Source organism: Chanodichthys erythropterus, chromosome 14, assembly GCF_024489055.1.
Source record: "Chanodichthys erythropterus isolate Z2021 chromosome 14, ASM2448905v1, whole genome shotgun sequence".
Lineage (NCBI taxonomy): Eukaryota > Metazoa > Chordata > Actinopteri > Cypriniformes > Xenocyprididae > Chanodichthys > Chanodichthys erythropterus.
The window spans coordinates 30,816,688-30,838,201 of NC_090234.1; the positions used below are offsets into that span (position 1 = coordinate 30,816,688).

The 21,514-nt window shown below is 38.2% G+C and overlaps 1 protein-coding gene across 3 annotated transcripts in view; it reads left to right on the plus strand.

Annotated features, from left to right (window-relative positions):
• The window catches only part of clybl (citrate lyase beta like), a 106,454-nt gene that overhangs the window by 29,235 nt on the left and 55,705 nt on the right, over window positions 1–21,514 (plus strand). Inside the window, exon 1 of one of the 3 annotated variants that reach the window (XM_067409508.1) lies at window positions 10,282–10,361. The exons of 1 other annotated variant lie outside the window; for it this stretch is intronic. In XM_067409508.1, the coding sequence (XP_067265609.1) occupies window positions 10,318–10,361 (44 nt within the window). In that variant the 5' untranslated portion in view covers window positions 10,282–10,317. Of the gene's footprint in view, window positions 1–10,281; window positions 10,362–21,514 lie in introns of those variants that run through there. One more of the 3 variants, XM_067409510.1, reaches the window with a different exon arrangement.

Genomic DNA, 21,514 nt, shown 5'->3' on the forward strand with positions numbered 1-21,514 from the left:
TAGCTGACAACATGGATAGGTTGTGTGATAAGCATTTTTATCATACAGGGCACGTTGGGTAAACATTACACTGTACAGCTGTGAATGGCCTCTTAAAGCTTGCGTGCAAATGCATTTTGTTTGTGTGTTTATTTTCTGTGAAACGCACGTAATGTACTCAGAGGTTATTTAATAGTGAAGAGAGGAGTTCCGCGAACTCCAGCAGGTTCTGCAGCTGCCAGATTGTACAAGCGTACGCAGTGGAGAGATGTGTGGTGACAGCACGCCGCTCATTAAACCGCATCAGCATCAGGGGGGTGACAACTGGACGACTCGAGCCTTGCCCGGTCACTCGGCCACTCTTTGTGATCTCCTTGCTGGTATCAGGTCAACAGCGGGCATGGGTTATACTCTCCGGGCTGTGCTGGTGATATCTATTTCAGTCTGCTTCGCCACCTGACATGCAGAATTCCACGTGTACCAGGGCGCTTTCAACACGGTCTTGTGTTGCAGCATCTCCCGCGTCTAGATCGCTTAGCCTCCGACGGGCTCACTCTGAGCCATTCATGGAGGTTCAGACAGTGAGGTAATAGATGTGTGTTGATCTATTCATAGGGTGGTTTATATAATTTTGTCTGTCTCGGAACTAAAGTATGATCCCTTTTAGGCTTCATAGTCCTTACAAGTTTAAAGTAGGCTAACCATGAAATGAATTAGGCCTATTGTTTTTATGTACTATTGCACTATTTATTAAATGATTTATCCGTGCACTTCATTTTAAAAAAATTATTTTCATTTGTAATCTTTAATTAAAATAACTTCCCCTCCCACTTGCAACTAGCTAGCCAACATCTCTTCTCTAATTATGTTTACTGGCGCGAGGGCGGGACAACATGAGATCAGTAGCGATCCACTCAATTCCGAATTTTTAGTCCTACATTTGTTCTTGTTCGAGAACATATTTTTCACTATATACAGCCTACATCACAATATGGAAGAAAAGACTAGCACACCATCCAACCCGATCTCACGGCAATTCGTGCGTATTTTACGAGGTGGCTAATTCGTACGAATTCATACGTTTTTTGCTAAATCGTACATATTTTATGAGTTGATAAATTCGTATGAATTCATACAAATGCCCTACTACCCCAAACCCAACCCCTAAACCTACCGGGGTTTAGACAAATCGTATGAATTCGTACGAGTGAGGTCGTAAGAATTCATATTAATTAGCCACCTCCAAAAAATATGTACGAATTGGTCGTGCGATACCGTTGCAATATCCGTTTGATGTTGACTTCAAAGTTTCAGTGTGTACATTTTAGCGACATCTAGCAGTGAGGTTGCGAATTGCAACCAACAGCTCAGTCCAGGGCTCACCGTTCCCTTTCAAAGCACTTAGAGAAGCTCAGCATCGTCAGCAGCATCGCTTTAAAAACATTTGCCCTGCATGAGTGCCTTCCATCTGGAAAAAGCCACAACGACGTTTATCCAGGTTTCTGCCGGGTGTTATCTTCTGATTTCTTATCCTGGACATCTGTCTGACTTCGTCTGCTGCATCATGTTTTCACTTCTTTGACGATGAAGATTGACACTCTGTTGGCTCTTGTGCAAAATAATACATGTGGTCCTCCATTTGTTCAAATTTCACTTCTCTTCTTCTAACAAAGAACAGTCTCTTCTAATAAATCAGACGACTACTACTACCTACTTCTTCTACGTTCATATTCAACGTAATGACGATGCAAGCTGCCTCTAAAAACACCAATGAAGAAGAGGAACAACATAGTGACGAAACACACTCTGTAGAGCAGTTTGTCCTTTTAGAGCTACTGTAGAAACATGGCGGCGCAAAATGGCGACTTCCATGTAAGGGCACTCACAGTGTATGTAGGTAGAGATGGCTCATTCTAAGGTAGTAAAAACGTAACGGTTCATTAGGTAAGGTCTTTATACACCACTGAAAACATAGTTATGTATATTATATTGCATTTCTGTCAATACATCCTCCAAAATATTACACACTTGTCCATTAATGAAGGCATTTCAGTCATGTGTGCTTGTAAAAAGAATGCAAATACTTAGTACCTTATGTTGTGGAAACGCCTTATGAATTTAATTAAATTACGTTTATATCTTACACCGTGTGCTAACCGGACATGACACCATAATGCAAGTGATAAAATGCTCTTCCATATAAATCTGTGTTTTTGTCCTGCCGTGACTGATTGATAAAAATGCAGGACATTTCATAAGAGGTTTCATGTCAGGTGCCCTGCCCATCCTGAAATCACAATTTGTCCAAAATTCCCTCCACAAACCTTTATAAGGACTGTGCTAATGCCCACACTTTGTGTATTTGCACTTGGCCACTTGTCTTCATACATGATGTATATTTCCTGTATTTGTGAAGACCGCACATGTGCAGAACTTTTGATTACCTAACAGGACACAACATAGCATTGTTAAAATGCAAGTAAAGTTTTTTACAGAGCTTTATTTACACATTTCAGTACTTTACACTTTAAAATACATTTCTGAATGTCTGTTCAATTGACCCTGTTTAACAGATGGCAAAATTTAGTATCTGATGTTTCTAATAAATGTTTTACAAAATACACATACTCATCTCTGCACCAATAAAATGTGCAACACATTACATATAATTTACCAAATTATATATAATATCAATTTACTTTACACTGGAAATTCCCTTGATTTTGAGGTACATGACTTCCTGAACATGATGAATGATGGGATACCCTTAGCCTCAAATACCACTAAGTGTAGATTTAGTATGCTTTAAGGGCACTTAAGACTTTGGCATTTTTCCAACCTGGGACAGTCTTGCGCATTTACTGTCACATGTATGCGTTCTCAGTAGCGGTATACAGAAATGCTATATCCCAAATGTGACAAATTAACTTTAAATATAATAAAATCCAAAATCTGCTTCTTGACTTCTGCCTCTTAAATTGTTCAAGTATATTGTGAAGTTAGCAGTACGCTACTGTTCCATTTTGAACCTCTCTTTGTCAGTAGACTCAAGCGCTCACCTTAATGCAATGTGTGGACACTCAGTGGCATTGATTGGAATGAGAGAAAATGGGAAGAAAATAAATGGTGCCTGATTAAACCCCATCTGCTAAGCTGTTAAAATTTTCTGAAGGGCAAATAGTAAGTGTTGGTGTAAATTTTTAACACCTTGTCAAACTTCTGCCTCCTGAACAGCCCTCAGTGGTGAAAAATGGAAAACAAATGTTCTACTGACAGCTTTCCTATGCCCAGGGTGGGAGGATATTTATATCAAAAAGGTGCGAACATAAAGTGCTTTATAGACCAGCTAGTCAGTGCTAAGGGTGTATTGAGGGGCTGAAGCAAATTTGGTACCTTAAGCAGTTTAAAGTGTTAATTATGTTATTTTATAAGCTGATGGATGGACACAATGAAGATACTTCGGGGATAGTGTGAATTGGTCTTTGTTTGACTAGAGGAAAAGGAAAAACTTCAGTAGGACAGCTCAACCCAGTTGTGTAGAGTGGTTTATCCTCTAGGTGGGGCGATAACAAAAAGTCAGTCATTTATTTAACGCTAATTTTATTTAAATTTTATTGTAGAATTATGTTTACTTTTGTGAAGCACTTAAATACCTTTATTCATGAAATAAACTGCACATCTGGACCTTTTACCAGTTTGACAGGGCCTTTCCAACTTTTCTTTCATACAGACCTGGCAAGCTAATGTAACATTAACAGGCCAACAAGCAACAGATTTGGGGTTTTGTTTCTCCTGTTTTACATAGTACTAGAGGGGTTGGAGAATGAAACTGAAACACCTGGTTTTAGACCACAACAATTTATTGGCATGGTGTAGGGCCTCCTTTTGCAGCCAATACACCAGCAATTCATCTGCAGGGTAGCCAGAGAGATTTTGAGCCATTCCACTTCCAGAACAGTGGCCAGGTCACTATGTGATGCTGGTGGAGGAAAACATTTTCTGACTTGCTCCTCCAAAATACCCAAAAGTGGATATAGATCTGGTGACTGTGCAGGCCATGGGAGATGTTCAACTTCACTTTAATGTTCATCAAACAAGTCTTTTTGTATGTATTGGTGCATTATCATGCTGATACACAGTACTCCCTTTAGGGTACAAAGTTTTAATCATTAGTTGCACATGGTCCTCCAGAATGGTTTAGTAGTCCTTGGCAGTGACACCTTTGCCCATTAAGCAAAGTCAGGAATGCCATAATATTGCAGCCCAAACCATCACTGATCCACTCCTGTGCTTCACTCTGGGCATGCAACAGTCTGGGTGTTAAGCCTCTTTGGGGCTTCTTCACACGTAACTCCCAAGGATGTGGGAAAGACAGTGATGGTGGACTCATCAGAGCACATTGTCCACCGCTGATTTGCACTGTTGGCACCAATGGAACCGACATTTGGCATTCGGATGAATATTGACTCTTTATGTTTTTGGATACAATCTGGGTTAGTACCTGGACATCCCTTTCAGACAGCTTCCTCTTGCGTCAACAGTTACTCCTGCTGGATGCGGTACATCCTACAGTACATGGCGGTATGCCGACATTACCCTGGATACCACAGGTCTCAATACACCACAAAGACTTGCTGTCCTGGTCACAGATGCACCAGCGAGACGTGCAACAATTTGTCCTCTTTTGAACTCTGATATGTCTACCATTATGTTGTGTAATATTTTATGTACAGCTGCTATTGCTCTGCTAATTCAACCTTCACACTCTGCTCTGATGGAATGTAAAATCACTGAAGACTGGCCACCAGTGTTAAACTTCCAACACTATATTGGCCAGTGTTTCAGTTTCATTGACCAATCCCTGTACCTTTAAAATAGTCGCTAGCTACAGGGTGTCATTTTTTCACTCATCGTAGACTGCAAAAGAAAAACTTTTTAATAAGAACATCTTTGGTAGTACTCCTGCCATCCTCAGCTCTGGAGCAACTGACCTTATTGAGATGAGTAATCTCTATGTAAATTGATTAAAAGTATGCATCAAAGAGGTATTAACTAAATGTTTCCTTTGATGTACAGTGTTAATATTTTTAAGTATTTAAACATTTCCCCTTGTAACGTCCCGATCTTTATTGCCTTTATTAAAAAAAATCTATAATAAAAAAAGGTATAATAAATTAAATTAAATAATAAAACATTCCAAATATGCATTAAATAAATATATTTATAATATCCATTTTCTTTCTGCCACTGTTTCACACTATGAGCAATTTTATACTATTCAGCTAAATAATTATCACCATTCTTGAGCTGAAGATATGATGTTGTGTCAATTCAAAGAATACATATGGAACAGAATAAGCTCTCATTGGCGTCTTTAATAATTAGACCCAATTTGTCACATGACCTGCTTTTATGTGTCCAGTAAGTGGAATATAACCTGTTTTCACCTTTCCCCTCATCATCGGCGTGTACTTGAGGACCAATGTATTCATGCTTACCCATGGCTTGGCAGTGGGGCATGTTTCCTCGCCCCAATAATATATTAATAATCAGATACTGCCACCGCATGTCTTGCTGTCGCTGTTTGCTTGTTTTTATAGTTCACGGGTCAGTGGAGTGGCATTTGGTGCATGTCCCCTGTGCAAGTCATGTCTGTACTAACTAGCTAGTTGTGACCACTGTGAGGCCGTGTCGGTGACGAGCCGCTTTCATAATGTTGACTATGTAAGTGACAGGCATGATAGGGAAATGCTTATGCAAAACTGAGTATGAATAATGGATGAACTCATATCAATTCATAGATCACATGACCATGGCATAAGCAAACATATTGTCCTTGTCTGTTTGATGAGAGTGGAAGGTCACCAGAGGGAGGAAAAAAAAGAACAGAACAGAAAAGAGAGAGACAGCATATGAGAATGAGAAAAGTGCGTTTATATAAAGGGGAGGTCATGAGAACTGAATAGAATAGCACAACAATCAATGCTATCTAAAAATATGCAAAATAATAAATTATGCCATAAAACGCATGGAGATTTAAAATGCAACACATGCTTTTTCACTTCAAACATGGCAGGTGCAAAACGCCATTTTTCTCATTGGCTCTTTTATTTTCTGTCTGTTTGAAATGGGCCTGAACCTGCTCATTAATTTAGTTAAATGAGGTGAGAAAGTTGTTTTCGAGGTGGATGGGGGGTTGGGCAATCTTGAAAGCATTTCCTGTGATTTTGTTAATGTGCAGATCAGGTCCACCAACCCTGACTGCAAGCAGCTACTAGGTCATGACCACAATCTTGCTCAAAGACTTTGCTGTACTCCATTTACTTTGGGCCTCTAGGGGCTAATGTTTTGTGACATTGCCAGTTATGCTCAAATCACTGAAGTTCGAACTGTATGCCTGGATAGATTTAGTGCAAAAGCAAAACCTAAACTGTAGAATCGATTGATTTTAAGCTACCATAATGCCTTAAAAGAGCAGATGAGATCTGTATCTCCAGACCAGCACAGATCAATATCGCCATCTTTGTGCTAGAAAATCTCGCAAGATACCTTCGCAGGCATTTGTCTGTTAAAAGCACATATCTGAATTGTTGCTTAACCCAACCAGTGACCCTGCCACTTGCAATCTCCCCCCCTCTGCCCAGATTCACCAGTGCACGATCCCCCTCGGAGGCAGGCGATACAGGGTGTGTCAAAAAGGGCCACCAGAACCAAACAAGAAACCTGTGATTCACAAATCCGAAGGCTCGCTCCGTGGCTGCTTACTCATCTGTTAAAAACAGAGTGATCTGGAAAGTTTGTATGGGAGGCCTTTTGACAGAGCCCTGCTGCTCTGTCAGTGCAGCACATGCTCTAGGCACTGGCATCCCCTATTGCCTTCCAGGTCATTGGGTAGCCGCAGAGGGGGGTCTGCCCCAAGCCCCATGACAAGCTTCTGATTCACAGCTGGATCCGTAACAAGGTATCATAGTAAATGAGTCGGTAAAACATCACTGAACTGAGGAGCGTGACAAATTGCCATGATATCATTTGTAATACTTAATGTGGAAGAAGGCAGTACAGTAAGGATGGACTCTGTACCTCATACAAAACTGAGATTACTGCTAATGCGAGAAGGCAATGAATAAATAGTCTCAGCATCGTGATTTTACAGGTCGTAGGTGTTGTGACCGTGACATGGGTTGTTTGTGACATGTTGCCCTGCTTTAAATTTGGGTTGGGCTCTTCATTATAAATGAACAGTGATAATGTCACAAATTGCTGCTGTCTTGAGTTAGGTCTTCACCGCAGCATAGCACAGCAGTGTTTTGGCAGGTTTCAGAACCCCCAAACCCTCAAAAACAAAAAAGGGGAAACCCCAGACTCATAACTTTGAACATCTCTTTGGCATTTGCTTGCCAATAAGTAAATAAATAATAAGAATAATAAAAAATAACATTTGGGGAAAATCACTCAAATTTTCCTAATATTTCTTTAAAAAGTATTAGATTTTATGTTTATCTGTAACTTCCAAAATATTGTCACCTTGTAATTATAAGGGTCTATCTGACATTTTTGTTAAAACGGAGTTATTTGCATATTCTTTTTTTGTGACTTATTTACATTATGTGATATTTTTAAGTTGTGTACATTTTGGGACTTAAGACAATAAGGTTCTATCTACAAAAGTCGAATGATATGCAAAAACTTTTTTGAAGCTCAATATATTAATATATCATAACTGCTCAGAATGCAGATTGAACCTTATAATTATGTAATTATATCAAGCAAATACTTTTTTGTGCTTATGACAGCTTGTTTAATAATTTTTTGTTAAACCAATGCACTTTCATTTAGTGAAGTTTCATATCATATCATAATTTTGATATCAATCATGAAATATCACACACACACACACACATATTCACATGCAGGTATTATTTCAGAAATATTAATATTTTAACATTAACGTACATGTGTGTCTGAGGAAATTAAAAAAAAAAAAAAATCTTCCTGAAAATCACAATGGATATTTTAGATCTAAATGTCATGGTTTCATACCAAATCCAGTGACATTTCTGTGATGGGACATACCCCTGGGTGAACATTGCCAACATTGATGGCACTCATAAGGGAGCTTTGTGATTTGCATTTGTTAACATAGGTAAAAGACATATATACACAATATATACACAATATTTATCATGTATTAAATTATTTTTTTCTTATGTTTTGGGTTTGATGTTTGTTATATCACCTATTCTTATTTCTTTAATAACATCAAAGGTGAATAAGCAAGTAACTTTTATGAACTAAACCGATTTGCTGGGACAATAATAATAAATCAAAACAGATTTACCATAATTCACATTATATACAATATAAAGCAGATTTAGAAAACATTTGCTTACTTGAAATGCCAGAGTTTGAATGTGACTTTCCATCCATACATTTTGTCCATGTTTTGTTCTTTAATCTCCAGCTTCAGAGTTGGCACTATTTCAAGATTTTCAATCAACCAGACATCCAAGACACCAAACCCTGCTGATTCATTGTCCATTTGTAGCAGGGCAGACCAAAGAGAACAAAGGCGGTCAAGAGCTACTCTATGTATTCTATATATTCTTACAGTACATCAAATCATAACATTCAGCTTCTCTCAATAGTCATTACCCTCTTTTTTCATTATTTACAGTGGCATCAAATAATGCTGGTGCTGCTATATCAGATTTGGTATAGAAAGTGAAATAGTCTGATTATGATTTGCCGCGTGCATATCTGAGCGACTTTCATCAGACGGCACAGGCCCCCTTTTTGGACAACCGAACTCTGGCTTCTTTCGGGGGCTCTGTGGTTCCTAGGGGAGACCAGAATAGAAGTCGTGGATCTTGCTGTGATCCAAAGAAAGTGTGCCAAATGCTATCAAAACTGGATTAACAGATGACAATTGAGGTTGATGAAAGGCATTGAACAAGAAAAAGGGAGTTTCCAAGTAACCCATGAATGGAATTTCGAACTATATGCAATATGTTGAATATGAGTTTCCATTCTACACCTGTTATGTTGTGATATTGTAGCAAACTATTTAGTTTTGGTTGATCATTGCATTACTGTTCTGTATATGCATTTTATTTCATACCTCGTGATAGCATTGAACGTACTAATAAGTGACAGAAGTATAAAGAATATATCTTGATTCTAATTATATGAGAGGTATATCTTCTCTGACATTAAAAATAGACTATTTAAATAGACAAGCTGTCCAAATATAATAGTGCAAAATGATGTAAGAAGTCTGCCATGATTTGCTAACTTATTTTATATTCTAATGCAAATGATTGTGCCATAGTTGTTGTTTTTTTCTTTTGGTATTTTTTTTAGCTCTTACAGAGTTCCTCTCCTGCAAGCACAACCATTGCATATATAGGCAGAGAAAGGGTTTTTGAAACCTGACATTTCCTCAGTGTCCCCTGCTGACTTAATCATGGCAAATATTGCGTGTCATTTGTTTGCCACGCATGGACCTGGCTGATGGTAGTAGTAGTAATTCACCACTGCTGTGCGCTGGTTCCTGGAGTGCGCTACAGTCATGGTGTCGTGCACGTCAGCGCATAGACATGACAACCAGGATCATCACCAAACTGAGGCTATACTTGGAACAGAGTACTGGCTTACTAACTTAGTATAGCTACTATGTTAAAAATGTTCCAACAGTAGTGCTAATCTGTTTTCATGTAATATGCATTTAATTTAGTGAGTGACATTCTATTATCATTATGGAAATAAACATGTTTATTAATTAATTTTGCATTTAAATCCAATTCTGTGTTAAAAATGCAACTCATTGAGATTAAGTAATGTCAAATAGTTTTGACTTTTGTTAAAATTCAATTTTACTTAATGCACCACACTGTAAATAGAGGCTCAGTTTAGTAGTATGTCATGCAGATATTTTATTTACTATAATGTGCACAGTATATATTGCAGAAATTAAATCAGTAGTAGCCAAAGGCAGTATTTTCTGAACATACAGTAGTCTGCAACCATGCATTAATGTATGGCGATTAGACATGGTAATGTAGATCATATTAAAAGGTGGGAAAACAAAAGTAGGCTAAAAGGCTGAGTAATTATATATTAAGAAACAAAAAAAGATAGTAATACTAACAGAAAACATATTAATATTGATTTTTTAAAATGTACTAGTCCAGAATATACACATTTGCCTGCCACTTTAAATCAGAAAAGGGCGGTTATTCATAGGCGTCTATTTTTTAACTGGCCAATCAAAAGTCAGTACTTTTACACACGGCGACACAGGCAGCCAATAGGAACACTTCATGTGAGGAAGCTGAAGACATGGCGCTGCGCATAGGACGTGCTTACAGAAGAGAATCTGTGCTGTAAGTTTGAACCTACTGGAGATTTCTCTCCTCTTTACATTATGCGTTAATGACACTGATCGGTTTTTTAAGTGTATTAGTGATGTAAGGGCGTCCCATATAAACAAGCGAAGAAAATTAAGTGAGAACATGACAAAAACTCCTATTTTCTGAGTATGACATTGACATGTATGTCAATGCTTTCTTTTACAAGAACAGCAGTTTGTCTGTTTCTTTCTGAGGAATTGTTTCTGTCACAAAACGCCTACGTAGCCTTAAAGTCGAAGTTTATAATCCTCCATGTGTCTCGTTTGCTTGTATGTCTTACCAGATATGTAAATAGGTTGATGATATGAAAGCAGTAACGTTATTTTGATGTCCAAAAGTGTTGGCCAAACCTAAGTCCTATTTCCTAATCAGACGTAGAACGGAAACATCCCTGTTTCGAATAGTAGCCAAAGCAAATTAGATATTGTTTTGAGTTTAAACTATTTTATAGCTATGTGAGAAGAAAGAGACAGCAAGGTGTCTTTGGCGCTTAGTGTGTCATACAGTGGCTACACCTGTCATTTGTTTGCGTTCAAGATAAGACTGACGCTGACTGTAAATTATCCTGTGCCTTCATTGTAATTTACATTCAAAGTTTTAAATCTCTCATTGTAATAAAAAAAAAAAAAAGTAATTTAAAAAAACAAGGATGCATGAAATTGATCAAAATATTTATGTTACAAAAGATTTGTATTTCAGTTAAATGCTTTTCTTTTGAAATTTCTAATCATCAAAGTAAAAGTAAAATGTATCATGGTTTCCATAAAAAATATTAAGCAGCACAGCACTGTTATCATCACCGATAATAAGAATTGTTTCTTGAGCGCCAAATCAGCATATTAGAATGATTTCTGAGGGATCGTTTGACACTGAAGACTACTAATGGCTGCTGAAAATTCAGCTTTTCCATCACAGGAATAAAGTACATAATAAATTACAGGAATAAATTACAAAAATAAAACATTATTGTTTATCACTGTTTTTACTGATTAAATAAATGCAGCGTCGGTAAGCGTAAAAGACTTCTTTCATAAACATTAAAAAAGTCTTACAGATCCCAAACTTTTGAACAGTAGTATATATAAAGATATATGTATGTAATATTACACAGCTTTCTCTCTTTATATATACATATATCCTTATATTGGATTAATAAAATATTGAATGAATTTATGATTTTCGTTTATATCTTTTCTATTTTCAGAATTATTGTTGTTGTCTTTGGTTAATTCTAAAGAGCGTGCAGCATGTATTTTAAAATGATTTTTAAATTATTATCGATTAATGCCTTTATTGATTTTGTTGTAAGACACTTTTCAACATGTGAATAAAGTCCCAGTTTTGACAGATCTGTAGGGGGAAGAAAGTGTTTTGGTCCATGACATGCTAAAGACCTGCTTAATGTTATTTTGATAGAGTGTGAATGACTATTAAATGAATGACTATTAAATGACATTACATTTTTTATGCTTAAGAAAATGTACGACAAGCTTGTCTTTTCCAGAGGTATTTCAAACAACCAGTCAAAATCACTAAAGCAAATTAGTACTGTAATTCTACATGGTACATCTGTGTCTAATTCCTCTTGAGAGACTTTAATGAGGGACTTCAAACAGTTTAAATGTCAATTACAAAGAAGGCATGGTTTTAAGGTCCCAGTAATCTGTCCATATTGGGCATTGGTCATCAGGACATGGTGCCAGGTGGCTGTAATTCATAGCAGATGAATTTCCAGAGGCGCTCTACTGATGGGCCAGCTAATGTACAGTGTGAACTGTGACTGTCACGCCAGGGTTTGTCATATTTGCAGTTAGTATGTGAATATGTGGTGCGTCCAATGACAGTTTCGGTGCCCGAGGTCATCCAGGAGGATGTGTTTAACTCTGTTAATTAAACCAGCAGTTCATGTTTGTTATCCCTTGAAGACAAATCCATTTGTTCAGCTTCTCTAAAGGAATGCATTTCTCACACATTTGCTGTTGAGCACATGTATAGAGGACCTGGATTATCATCAGCTTTCCATTTGTTTAATAACTGTGTGAGCTGATGTTAGTGTTTTTTTTTTTTCTTCTTTTTTTTTTCTTTTCCTTCCACAAAAGCCACAAAGCAAACTGAGTTGGCTTGGAAGGAAATTTGAACACATGGCTAACTGCACGGGCTGGACCCAATTCCTAGGGCCGTGAGCGGAATGTGTGTGTGTGCGTGTTTTATGGAGAGCCGAGAGCCACTGGCTTGGAAACAGACTGGGATATGTCACAAACACCCTCATGTCAAAGATGCAACAGCATCCCAGAGGAAACATGGATTGACGCTATGAACTCGACAAGTGATGAAAGTAGCCTAGAGCTTGTCAATTACACTTCCCGGGCCTGGACCCTATAAGTTAATGGGCAGCTTCCCCTTTTGAGGCCTGCCAAGGCTTTATAGTACTGGTTATAAAACCATGAAGTGTAATGTGCTACTATAACTTTGTCAATTAAGAGCAACTGTGCAAATGCCCTTGGATACCTGGAAGCAATGGAAAGCAATTTTAGAGGGTTTTGTTAGCATAAATCAAAGGTGGCGTTCTAGATGCCTTCATTTAGGAAACATTTTAATGAACTTCTCTTCGGGATCCAATCCTGATGGGTTTTTGCTTATATAATACGATTTTCACTTTTTTTTTTTTTTGCTAAATGCTAAATGCCATACCCTAAAATATCCCACTGTGCCCATCACCATCAAGTTAATTGTTCATATTATTTGCTTTTAAACTAGGGGATCAAATATACGTCTTTGTCCCGTGTTTGAATTTTATATCAACTGCGTTGGCAGTGCATGAAAGGGATAAATTAGGGTTGTTGTTGTTTCCTGTTATAATATTCCTTGTGTGTGTGGAAGGACTGTGACATTTCCGAACAAAGTCAACAGGACAGGACAGATCATTTTAAATGTTCAAAGCCGTCGGTCCCCCCTCATCTGGTGCCTTTTAGTGTAGGTGCAGCCTTTGGCATCCCATAGAAAAATAAATGAGTGCTGAGTAAATAGTGATGTGTTGACAACTCATTTCCACATTGATTGGTGCTGGTAACAGGAGCAGAGGTGTGTGGCCTTAATCCAATTACGAAAGAAAACCCGAGCCCCACTGTAACGAAATTCTACCTATACCGAGAACCGAGTAACCGAAATGTGGGTTAACTGGCTGACCCAGTGTGATCAAAGCAAGCCTGTGGTTGTTTTAGTGTGGAATAAGCATACGCTGTATTTATGCCGCTCCCTCATAAAGTGTGTGAGGTTGTGAGATGTGTTTATTTGTCTCTGCACTTTCACATAACCAGAAAAAACAGAAATAATTTTTGTGTCTGTCTTGCTCTCGCATTTCAGATCAGTACGTCAATATATCGGTCTATTACCTGTTATTGACCCCCCTAAATCGGGCCTTTGAAATTTGTTACAGAGCATTAACTTAACACATGTTCTGGGGGAAAACAAAGGGGAGGTAACAGGATTGGGAGCCAGCTGAGTAAACCGAATGTTAGAGGGATGGCAGTTCGGAGCGTTCTTGTCCCGGAGGTAACTGAGAAGGTCCATACGGCCAACAGATGGAGATTTGTGCACTGAGTCGCCACCGACCCAAACAAGTGCCTCTGCTCTTGCATTAAAAGCTTTGATCAACGGAGGGTCTCGGCCAGAGAGCGGCTCCTCAGATAGGCCGTGGACTCGCATCTGTATAAACATGGCCTTTCAGGAATGTGTGAACAATGCAACAATAGAATCTTGTTCTGGAGCCAGACCCCTGGACTCGTGCGGTTCACCGATCGAGCTTGTGCTCGGATTGAATTAACAGTTTTGGGAATATTCACTGTTTTCAGACATAACAGCGATGGGATGTTGAAACTCTGCCTTTGATTCACACGAGTTTGAACGTGAAAGTGGCATGAAAATGATGAGAAACTGTAGAGCCAGTTAGCTATAATTTAACTTTGTTTGACTTTTAGATACATCGTTAAGAATAATACTCATGCGTTTTCTCCCAATTAATAGAAAAAATTTGCAGTATTTTTTATTTTCTCTTTTAAAACTGTTATGACTAATATTACACAGCTCTTAGAATAGTCGTAATGTTTACAATGGAACGAGAAGGTGTTATATCGGACGGCTGTTTTTGATAAACACGCTTTGTTGTGTGCGTGACTAAACCGAAAAGACCAATTATTTGAAAATGTTTACGGAGAAACCACTGAGTCACTGCTTGCATCAGGTGAACTGGCTGCAGTGTGAGGTGTGTGTGTGTGTGCGTTGGCTTGCATGATCTCCTGCCACAGCGTCTGCCACGCTTAGTTCATCATACTCCAGGCAGAGCTCTGGAGAGACACCTGGACTGGCCAGCCTCTGCTGGGAGTGCCAAGCTGAGCCAAGATCAGCCGTAATCAACATGCATTTTCTGTCTTATACATCATAATTATTAACTTTAGTGCTGAGTTTACGGCAGGCAGCTGAAGGAATTTTTGTAGTGGTTTAGGTGCTCAGGTTTGTAGCAGCAGTTCTCTCTCAGTCCCCATGGTGTCAGTGTTTGCAACGTTTGATTATCGCCCTTTGGTCACGCACCAGGTAGGCAGTGCAGGCCCTGTAAGTTAATGAAAAGTTTCAATTTCCTATTTTATTGACAGAAAATACACTTGTATTCTTTACTTGTTTTTGTTTCTCAGTATATATTTGTTGTTGGTTTAAAAGTAAATTGTTGTTATAGCATTTATTATTAGAAATCATATAGCAATAAAATAATATTAGCATTTATAGTAATAAGAATAATAACAACAACATATTAGGTTAATATTAGGAACTAGCAATAACATTATAATTAATATTATTAGGAAATTAACATTTATAATGATTAAAACCGATAAAATCTATAATAGTAACATGCAATGCATTATACAATAAAATGTTATATATTTAATTTTGTTGCTATATCTATAAAACATTATTATAAAATGTGTAAGTAATAACAATTATACTTATCATGAAAAATATACATTGGTGTGCTATATCGGTGATTTATTGGTCACACTTTTTTGTCACTATTAACTACGACTTTTGCCTCAATAAACTCCTAATTACTGCTTATTAATAATTAGTAAGGTAGTTGTTAAGTTTAGGAATTGGGTAGGATTAAGGGATGTAGATTGTAGAATATGGTCATGCAGAATAAGGCATTAATATGTGGTTTATAAGTACTAATAAACAGCCAATATCCTAGTAATATGCAAGCTAATAAGCAACTTAATAGTAAAAATTGGATGCTAAACTAGAGTGTTACCAATTTATTTTATAGCTCTAATTCAGTATTGTTGATTTATTATTTTGAGGGTAATAAGCTCTGGTCTTGTCCTACAAATACATTGTTCTGGTGTAAAGTACAACCGTACAACTACTGTTTTTTCTCCAAATATATATATATATCATATTTGAATAAGTGCATGGCTGATGTATGCCAAACCTAAATCTACTATCTCTCCACCTCCTAAATCACTAGAGGCAGCTAATTTTATGTAGAAACACGGATCTTAAGTTCTAATTTAAAGGCCAGAGCAAACAGCACTTACAGTGAAATTAGTCTCCGGCGATGAAGCGTGCAATGAAATCATATCCATCCCTTTTTTAATGACTGAATAAAATATTAAAAGAACATAAGCAATAAGAGGAGAAATAATAATAGGAGCAGATTTCCCATGGTGCAGCACATGGAAATGGGGAGGTAGGAGCCCTGAGGTTGGGCCGGGCTCCTTCTCTCTGTGTCTGTGAGGCTCCACCAAGCCAGCCAACGTTCCACCGTTTCTCATTAGCTTTGGAAATGAGCACGTTGTGGTTCAGGCTACACAGCAGGAGGTTCGAGCTCTGCATTCGACAATGTTTGGAAGATAGGTGGCGCTGGGGATCCTGAATATCGCCTGCTTTACTGGTCTTATATGGCTTGGATATTAGAATAGTGCCTTTACTCTGTAGCTTATTTACAACCCGGGCAAGCTGTATACTCTCGCAGCGTTTCAAAGTGCTTTGGACTTTTAAAACACCAGTTGTAGATTCTATAAATGCTTTTGTAATTTTCATATTGGTTTAAGGCTCTTTTCCCACTGTGTTGGATGAACTATTGCTATCCCAAATTGAACGTTTGGCTTATGTTGCTAGGGAGTATGTTTATGGATTTGAAAAAGTGATTAAATGTTAATTTTATAGTAACTGTTAAATGTCAAATTTAGGTTATTGGACTTCTCTTTTCATAACAGGCTTTTAATGCTCTGGATTTGTGTTTTGTGGAGAACAACGCTCCTGCCTGTGAATTCTCTTTTTTTTCCTCAGGGAATCGTGTCTATTTAACACTGTTTTATCATCCGAAAGTAACACAGCTGTTGTTAGATTCACAGAAATGCTATTATGCCAAAATGTCAATATAAAACATGCACAGTGTTGCTTATATGGACAAGCTAGTAATTCATATTTTGTTTCTGATTTTTCATTCAGGAAAAAAAAAAATTAAAAGCTTTTTCAAGCACTTTTATTAAAGTACTCCTGTCAATTTCAATTTAGAGATTAGTACTTTTTTTATTTTTATGAATGCAATACTGTCTCCCAATTTGATTTTCAAGGATTGGCTGAACCTGATATTTTTTCAGGTATTCACACGTCTGTGGGATTTGGAGGGAGTTAATCAGTTTTCTCTGCTTTTGACAGACATGTGTTAGGAGCATGACAAACCTGAAAAAACCTACTAATTATGGTGCAATGATTACACCTTTCTTCCTATTTCCTGTTTCTACTCATGCACTCATGCTTTTTGTGTCTTTTAGCTTCACCTTTAGACTAGAAAGTAGTTTGTCCCAGTGTCAGCAGCTATGTGCTTTAGATGCTTGTATTCAGCACAGATAATTTGTACAAGCAATGAATGTAAAAAAAAATGTACATTGAATGTATTTTTTCAGCTGGTTGCCTAAACAGCAAGTTCACCAGTTGAAAAGAAGCCCTGTATAATTAGGCCGGTCAGGTTCACCTGACCTTCATGGGATGCATTTTTAGCAGGTATATACATAAGAAATGGAACAGAAATTGTCTTGTTTTTAAAAGTTGGACTGTTTTTAAATTGAAACTGCATCTTCAAAAAACAAAACAAACAAAAAAAAAGGGGTGATTTGAATTGGGATGCTTTTTTCCGGTTATCTCAATGGCAAAAAAGTGTCCCAATTAAACAGAATTCACCCCTAATGTATTGGCCGAATATGTCAAGCTGCATGTATTTTAAAATGGTTAAAGTTAAAGATTAAACTTTGCAGTATGTACTTTTATTCAAATTAAGAATGAGTAATGTACAGAAAATGAGCAAAGTGCTTTCCCTTTATAATCAATGAAGCTGATATCACTTAACTTCAGCCGCAGCACAAGCCCACTAAGTGAAAACTACTACGTTTAACATGTTAAACAAACATGTCTGTGATTGGCTACAATGCTCAATGCTGCAAAAACGTGCTGTAAATAGAAACTATATAAAATCTAAAATACAAATGGAGCGTTTGAAAGCAGCCGCCTATCAGCGGGTATCGGATTGACCTGGTACTCTGTACTACCGGTACTGCAGAAAGCAGGGTTACATTATGTTATTTTTATTTTTTTATTTCAGTCTCGATTTGGTTCTGAAGTACTGGTACTTTTGAAAACCCCATTAACAATCGACTTAGCCAGTTAGTTAGGTTCACAAGCGTAATAGATTTATTCGACCTAAACTCTGTTCACACTGTAAGTTTTTGTGATTGACAACCGCATTTACTTACAGGTCCTGTTCATAGAGCATCTTACAGTAGCGTCTTGAATACTGTCTGTATGAATGTGCAATGGGAGTCAGGCCATATTCTTTTACTTGTAACCATAGCGACAGTGACCAAAGTAATATCAGGCGATGTCCATAAAACGTGGAGTCTTGAGTTTTTGAGAGTCCAGTCAAGCTTTGAGTTCATCCATCAAATCTTTATTAACCGAAAGCTTTTATATGTGGGTGGACAGCGGAGAATTCGAGTCGTGCATAGAACACCAAACTGATGGAAGTTGCTCCGGTGAAGGACAGTGACTGGCTCTAAAACCTTCAGATTACAAACACCTCAAATCTACATCACACACGAAAACCCACAACACATGGTAGACACACTTTGTGCAGTGCAGAACACTGTATGATTTGACAGACAACTAGTTGTCCTGTCCATTTCCGTTCATACAGTGCAGGTTTTCCGAGAATGCAGTTCTGAGTCCTGAAAATAAACGGATGTGAGTTCTGTTATAGAATCTGGTTGTCACTCCCATAACTGCACTGTGTGTGAACGTATTAAAGATTCAAATACAGGACTGACTTCTGTATTCTTTAGTTGCTTGAACGTGGCCCTATAGTAACTAAATGGCTAGTAGGGTGTTGGACGACAAGCCAAGCATCATAACCTATCCCTGGGTCCCCAAAAGATCCTTGTTCTCTGAAAGGTTTTTTGAATAAATATAACTACTACTAACTCAACTATGTCCCCTTCTGCCCTTCCAAAAGCTCTCTAGGTAGAACCGCTTCTCCTGAAATTCTTGTTCCATATGTTCTGTCCTTTTCCCAGGGGGGTGAACCGGTATGGCCTTTGGAGGTGGGAGGATGCAGGCAAGCAAGACCGTTTACTTGCGCCTCTTAATGGGGAGCGTGATGGGCGCCTGTTCACATCGCTGGGCCGACACTGCCCTACTAGTGCTGCAGCTCATTAGAACAAGGCCAAGATCCTGCCACAAACAGGAACTCGGCAGAGCCAAAGACCATCCTTCCCCCCCACACCTCATCACACTCAAGAGAAAAATCTGTCCTCATAGGACACGTCTGTCCGCATCACTGACCCCCTTAAGATGCCAGTTTCCAGGCTCAGCTGCCTTTGGTTCGGTTACAGTTAGTGCCTCCTGAGTACACGCAATATTTGTTTGGTTAGTTTTTGTTTGTTTATTGTTTCCAGATGGCAGCCCTCAACTTTGCCTGCGTGGCTTTCAAGTTCCCAGCGAGCGTTTTATAGTCTTGGCTGGAGTGCTTATCCTGTTTCCTAGACCCTGCTTTATGATGGCACTTTTTTTTTTACCTTGAAACTAGGAACAACTGTCAGAAGCTGTCTGCATTTTTCTACCGTGAAAAGGTGCAGTGTAGCTTTGTTGTGATGCCTCAAGGTTTACCCTAAGTTTAAGGGTCACTTGTGAAGGTAGTGTCCCATTCTCTGTAATTTAGTTCCATATTGGGAACCGGCCAGATCCTTTTGTTCGTGGAGGTGCAGTGAAATGTGGTCCTTTTGTTATGAGGACTGATGAGGCTGGAAACCTTTTCCCATGGCTGGATCTGGGCACCGTTAAAGCCACGTCACTTATTTACAGGAATACAGGAGGTCAGTCTCAGCTGTAAACTGGGGTTGGATGACTTGCCCTTCGGATGCGGTTAAAACCAGGGGGGCAGCTCAAACTCAGGGTTCAATACAAGTTGAGCTCAATCAATATAATTTGAAGCATAATGTTGATTAACATAAAAATAATTGCAACTTGAAGCAAAAAGCAAAGTTACATTGTAGTACTTGCAATGGAAGAGAATGGGCCCAGTTTAAGCTTATCATTTTATAAAAACACGTACTGTACATTTACTCTTCTGTTAAAACTTATGTTATTTTAACTGTTTAATTCATTTTACAGTAAATTTAGTGATATTGGCCGTTGTGCTATCATAGTGACAGAGTTGTAAAAAATAATATAAGATATTTTTTTCCACACTGAAATTGTGTTTGGTGGCCAGTAATTTTAACATTTACAAATGTTAAACCATTTACATCCAGTACCTTTCTGTAGCCCACATTTTTATAAAAAAAAAAAAAAAGTAATACAAGAGAAAATAAATTTTTGCGGTAATGAACATTATGCCACAAATACTGTTGATTGAGCCTAACCCAGAAGATTCCTGATTACTCTTGCATGCCATTCTGGTTTAACCACAGTCTCCATAGACTGCAGCCCGTTTTGTTCCGACCGTATGTTTGCGTTGCTAAAGCGACTGGAGACCCGTTTCCCGTTGCACGCAGCTGGTGTCAGCACCGAGGTGTCATGGTAACGGTGAGATGACTGTGTCAGGCAGGGCTTAGCTCATGTCAGTCTTAATCACGGGATCATCATGTTGTTAAGGTGCTGAGAAAGCTGCGATACTGTATCGCGTGTAGCACTGCAACACGATCTGGCCTGAGGCTGACCCCTGGGATGAGGTGTGACTGTGACGTAAAAGCTTTATTTTTTTCTCTGGACCTCGTTGTCTGTTTAATCTTTTCCCTGACCGCTTTGCAGCTTGGGTCGGGAAAAGGACAACAACTCTTGGCTGCACTTTTTCTGAACTGTTTTCATGTCATACGTTTCTTTAAATAGCAAGGAAGCCTCATGCATTTAAGGTGTTTAAGAAGGGACAACCGGGTTGTCATGGGGAATGTAATGGTGTTGTGCTCTAATAGCTTTTTAAGTAGTACTCACAGTACACTGTAGTTGCATGTTAAGTCTTTGATTAGGTTGTTTTTGATTAACTGTTGTTCATTAGGCTAACCTGTTTCTGGGACACCAGGGCGTGATACATTAGTTCCTTGACGACTGGTCTTTTTTTAATTTTGCAAAGGTTGAATGCTAAATATGAGTGGTTATGTCACACAAGAGCACAAGAACCTATTCTTTTAGGGTAGTGCAAACTCTGTACCAAAATATTGTTACATTCTTTTTGCTCTGTAATCACATAACATGAGTTGTGAACGAAATTTATATAGGTGTTCTGAAAAAATCCAATAGAAAGTATTTTTTGTGGTGCGTATTGTGGAGACAAAGATATCTGTCATATATCCGTAAGGGGTGATTGTGGGTGCCTCATTATCAACAGAGTATGTAATTTGTGACAACCCTTACGTGATACATATATTGCATACCCCATGTTTTCACTTTGTCGTCACTACAATTCAGAAGTTTGGAAAGGAGTCTACATAAGTCCTAAAAAAAAAAAAAAAAAAAAAAAAAATCCAATATGTAATTTTTGTTGTACATATTGTTTAAAATCCTTTTTTTTTTTACCCTTTTGAGCA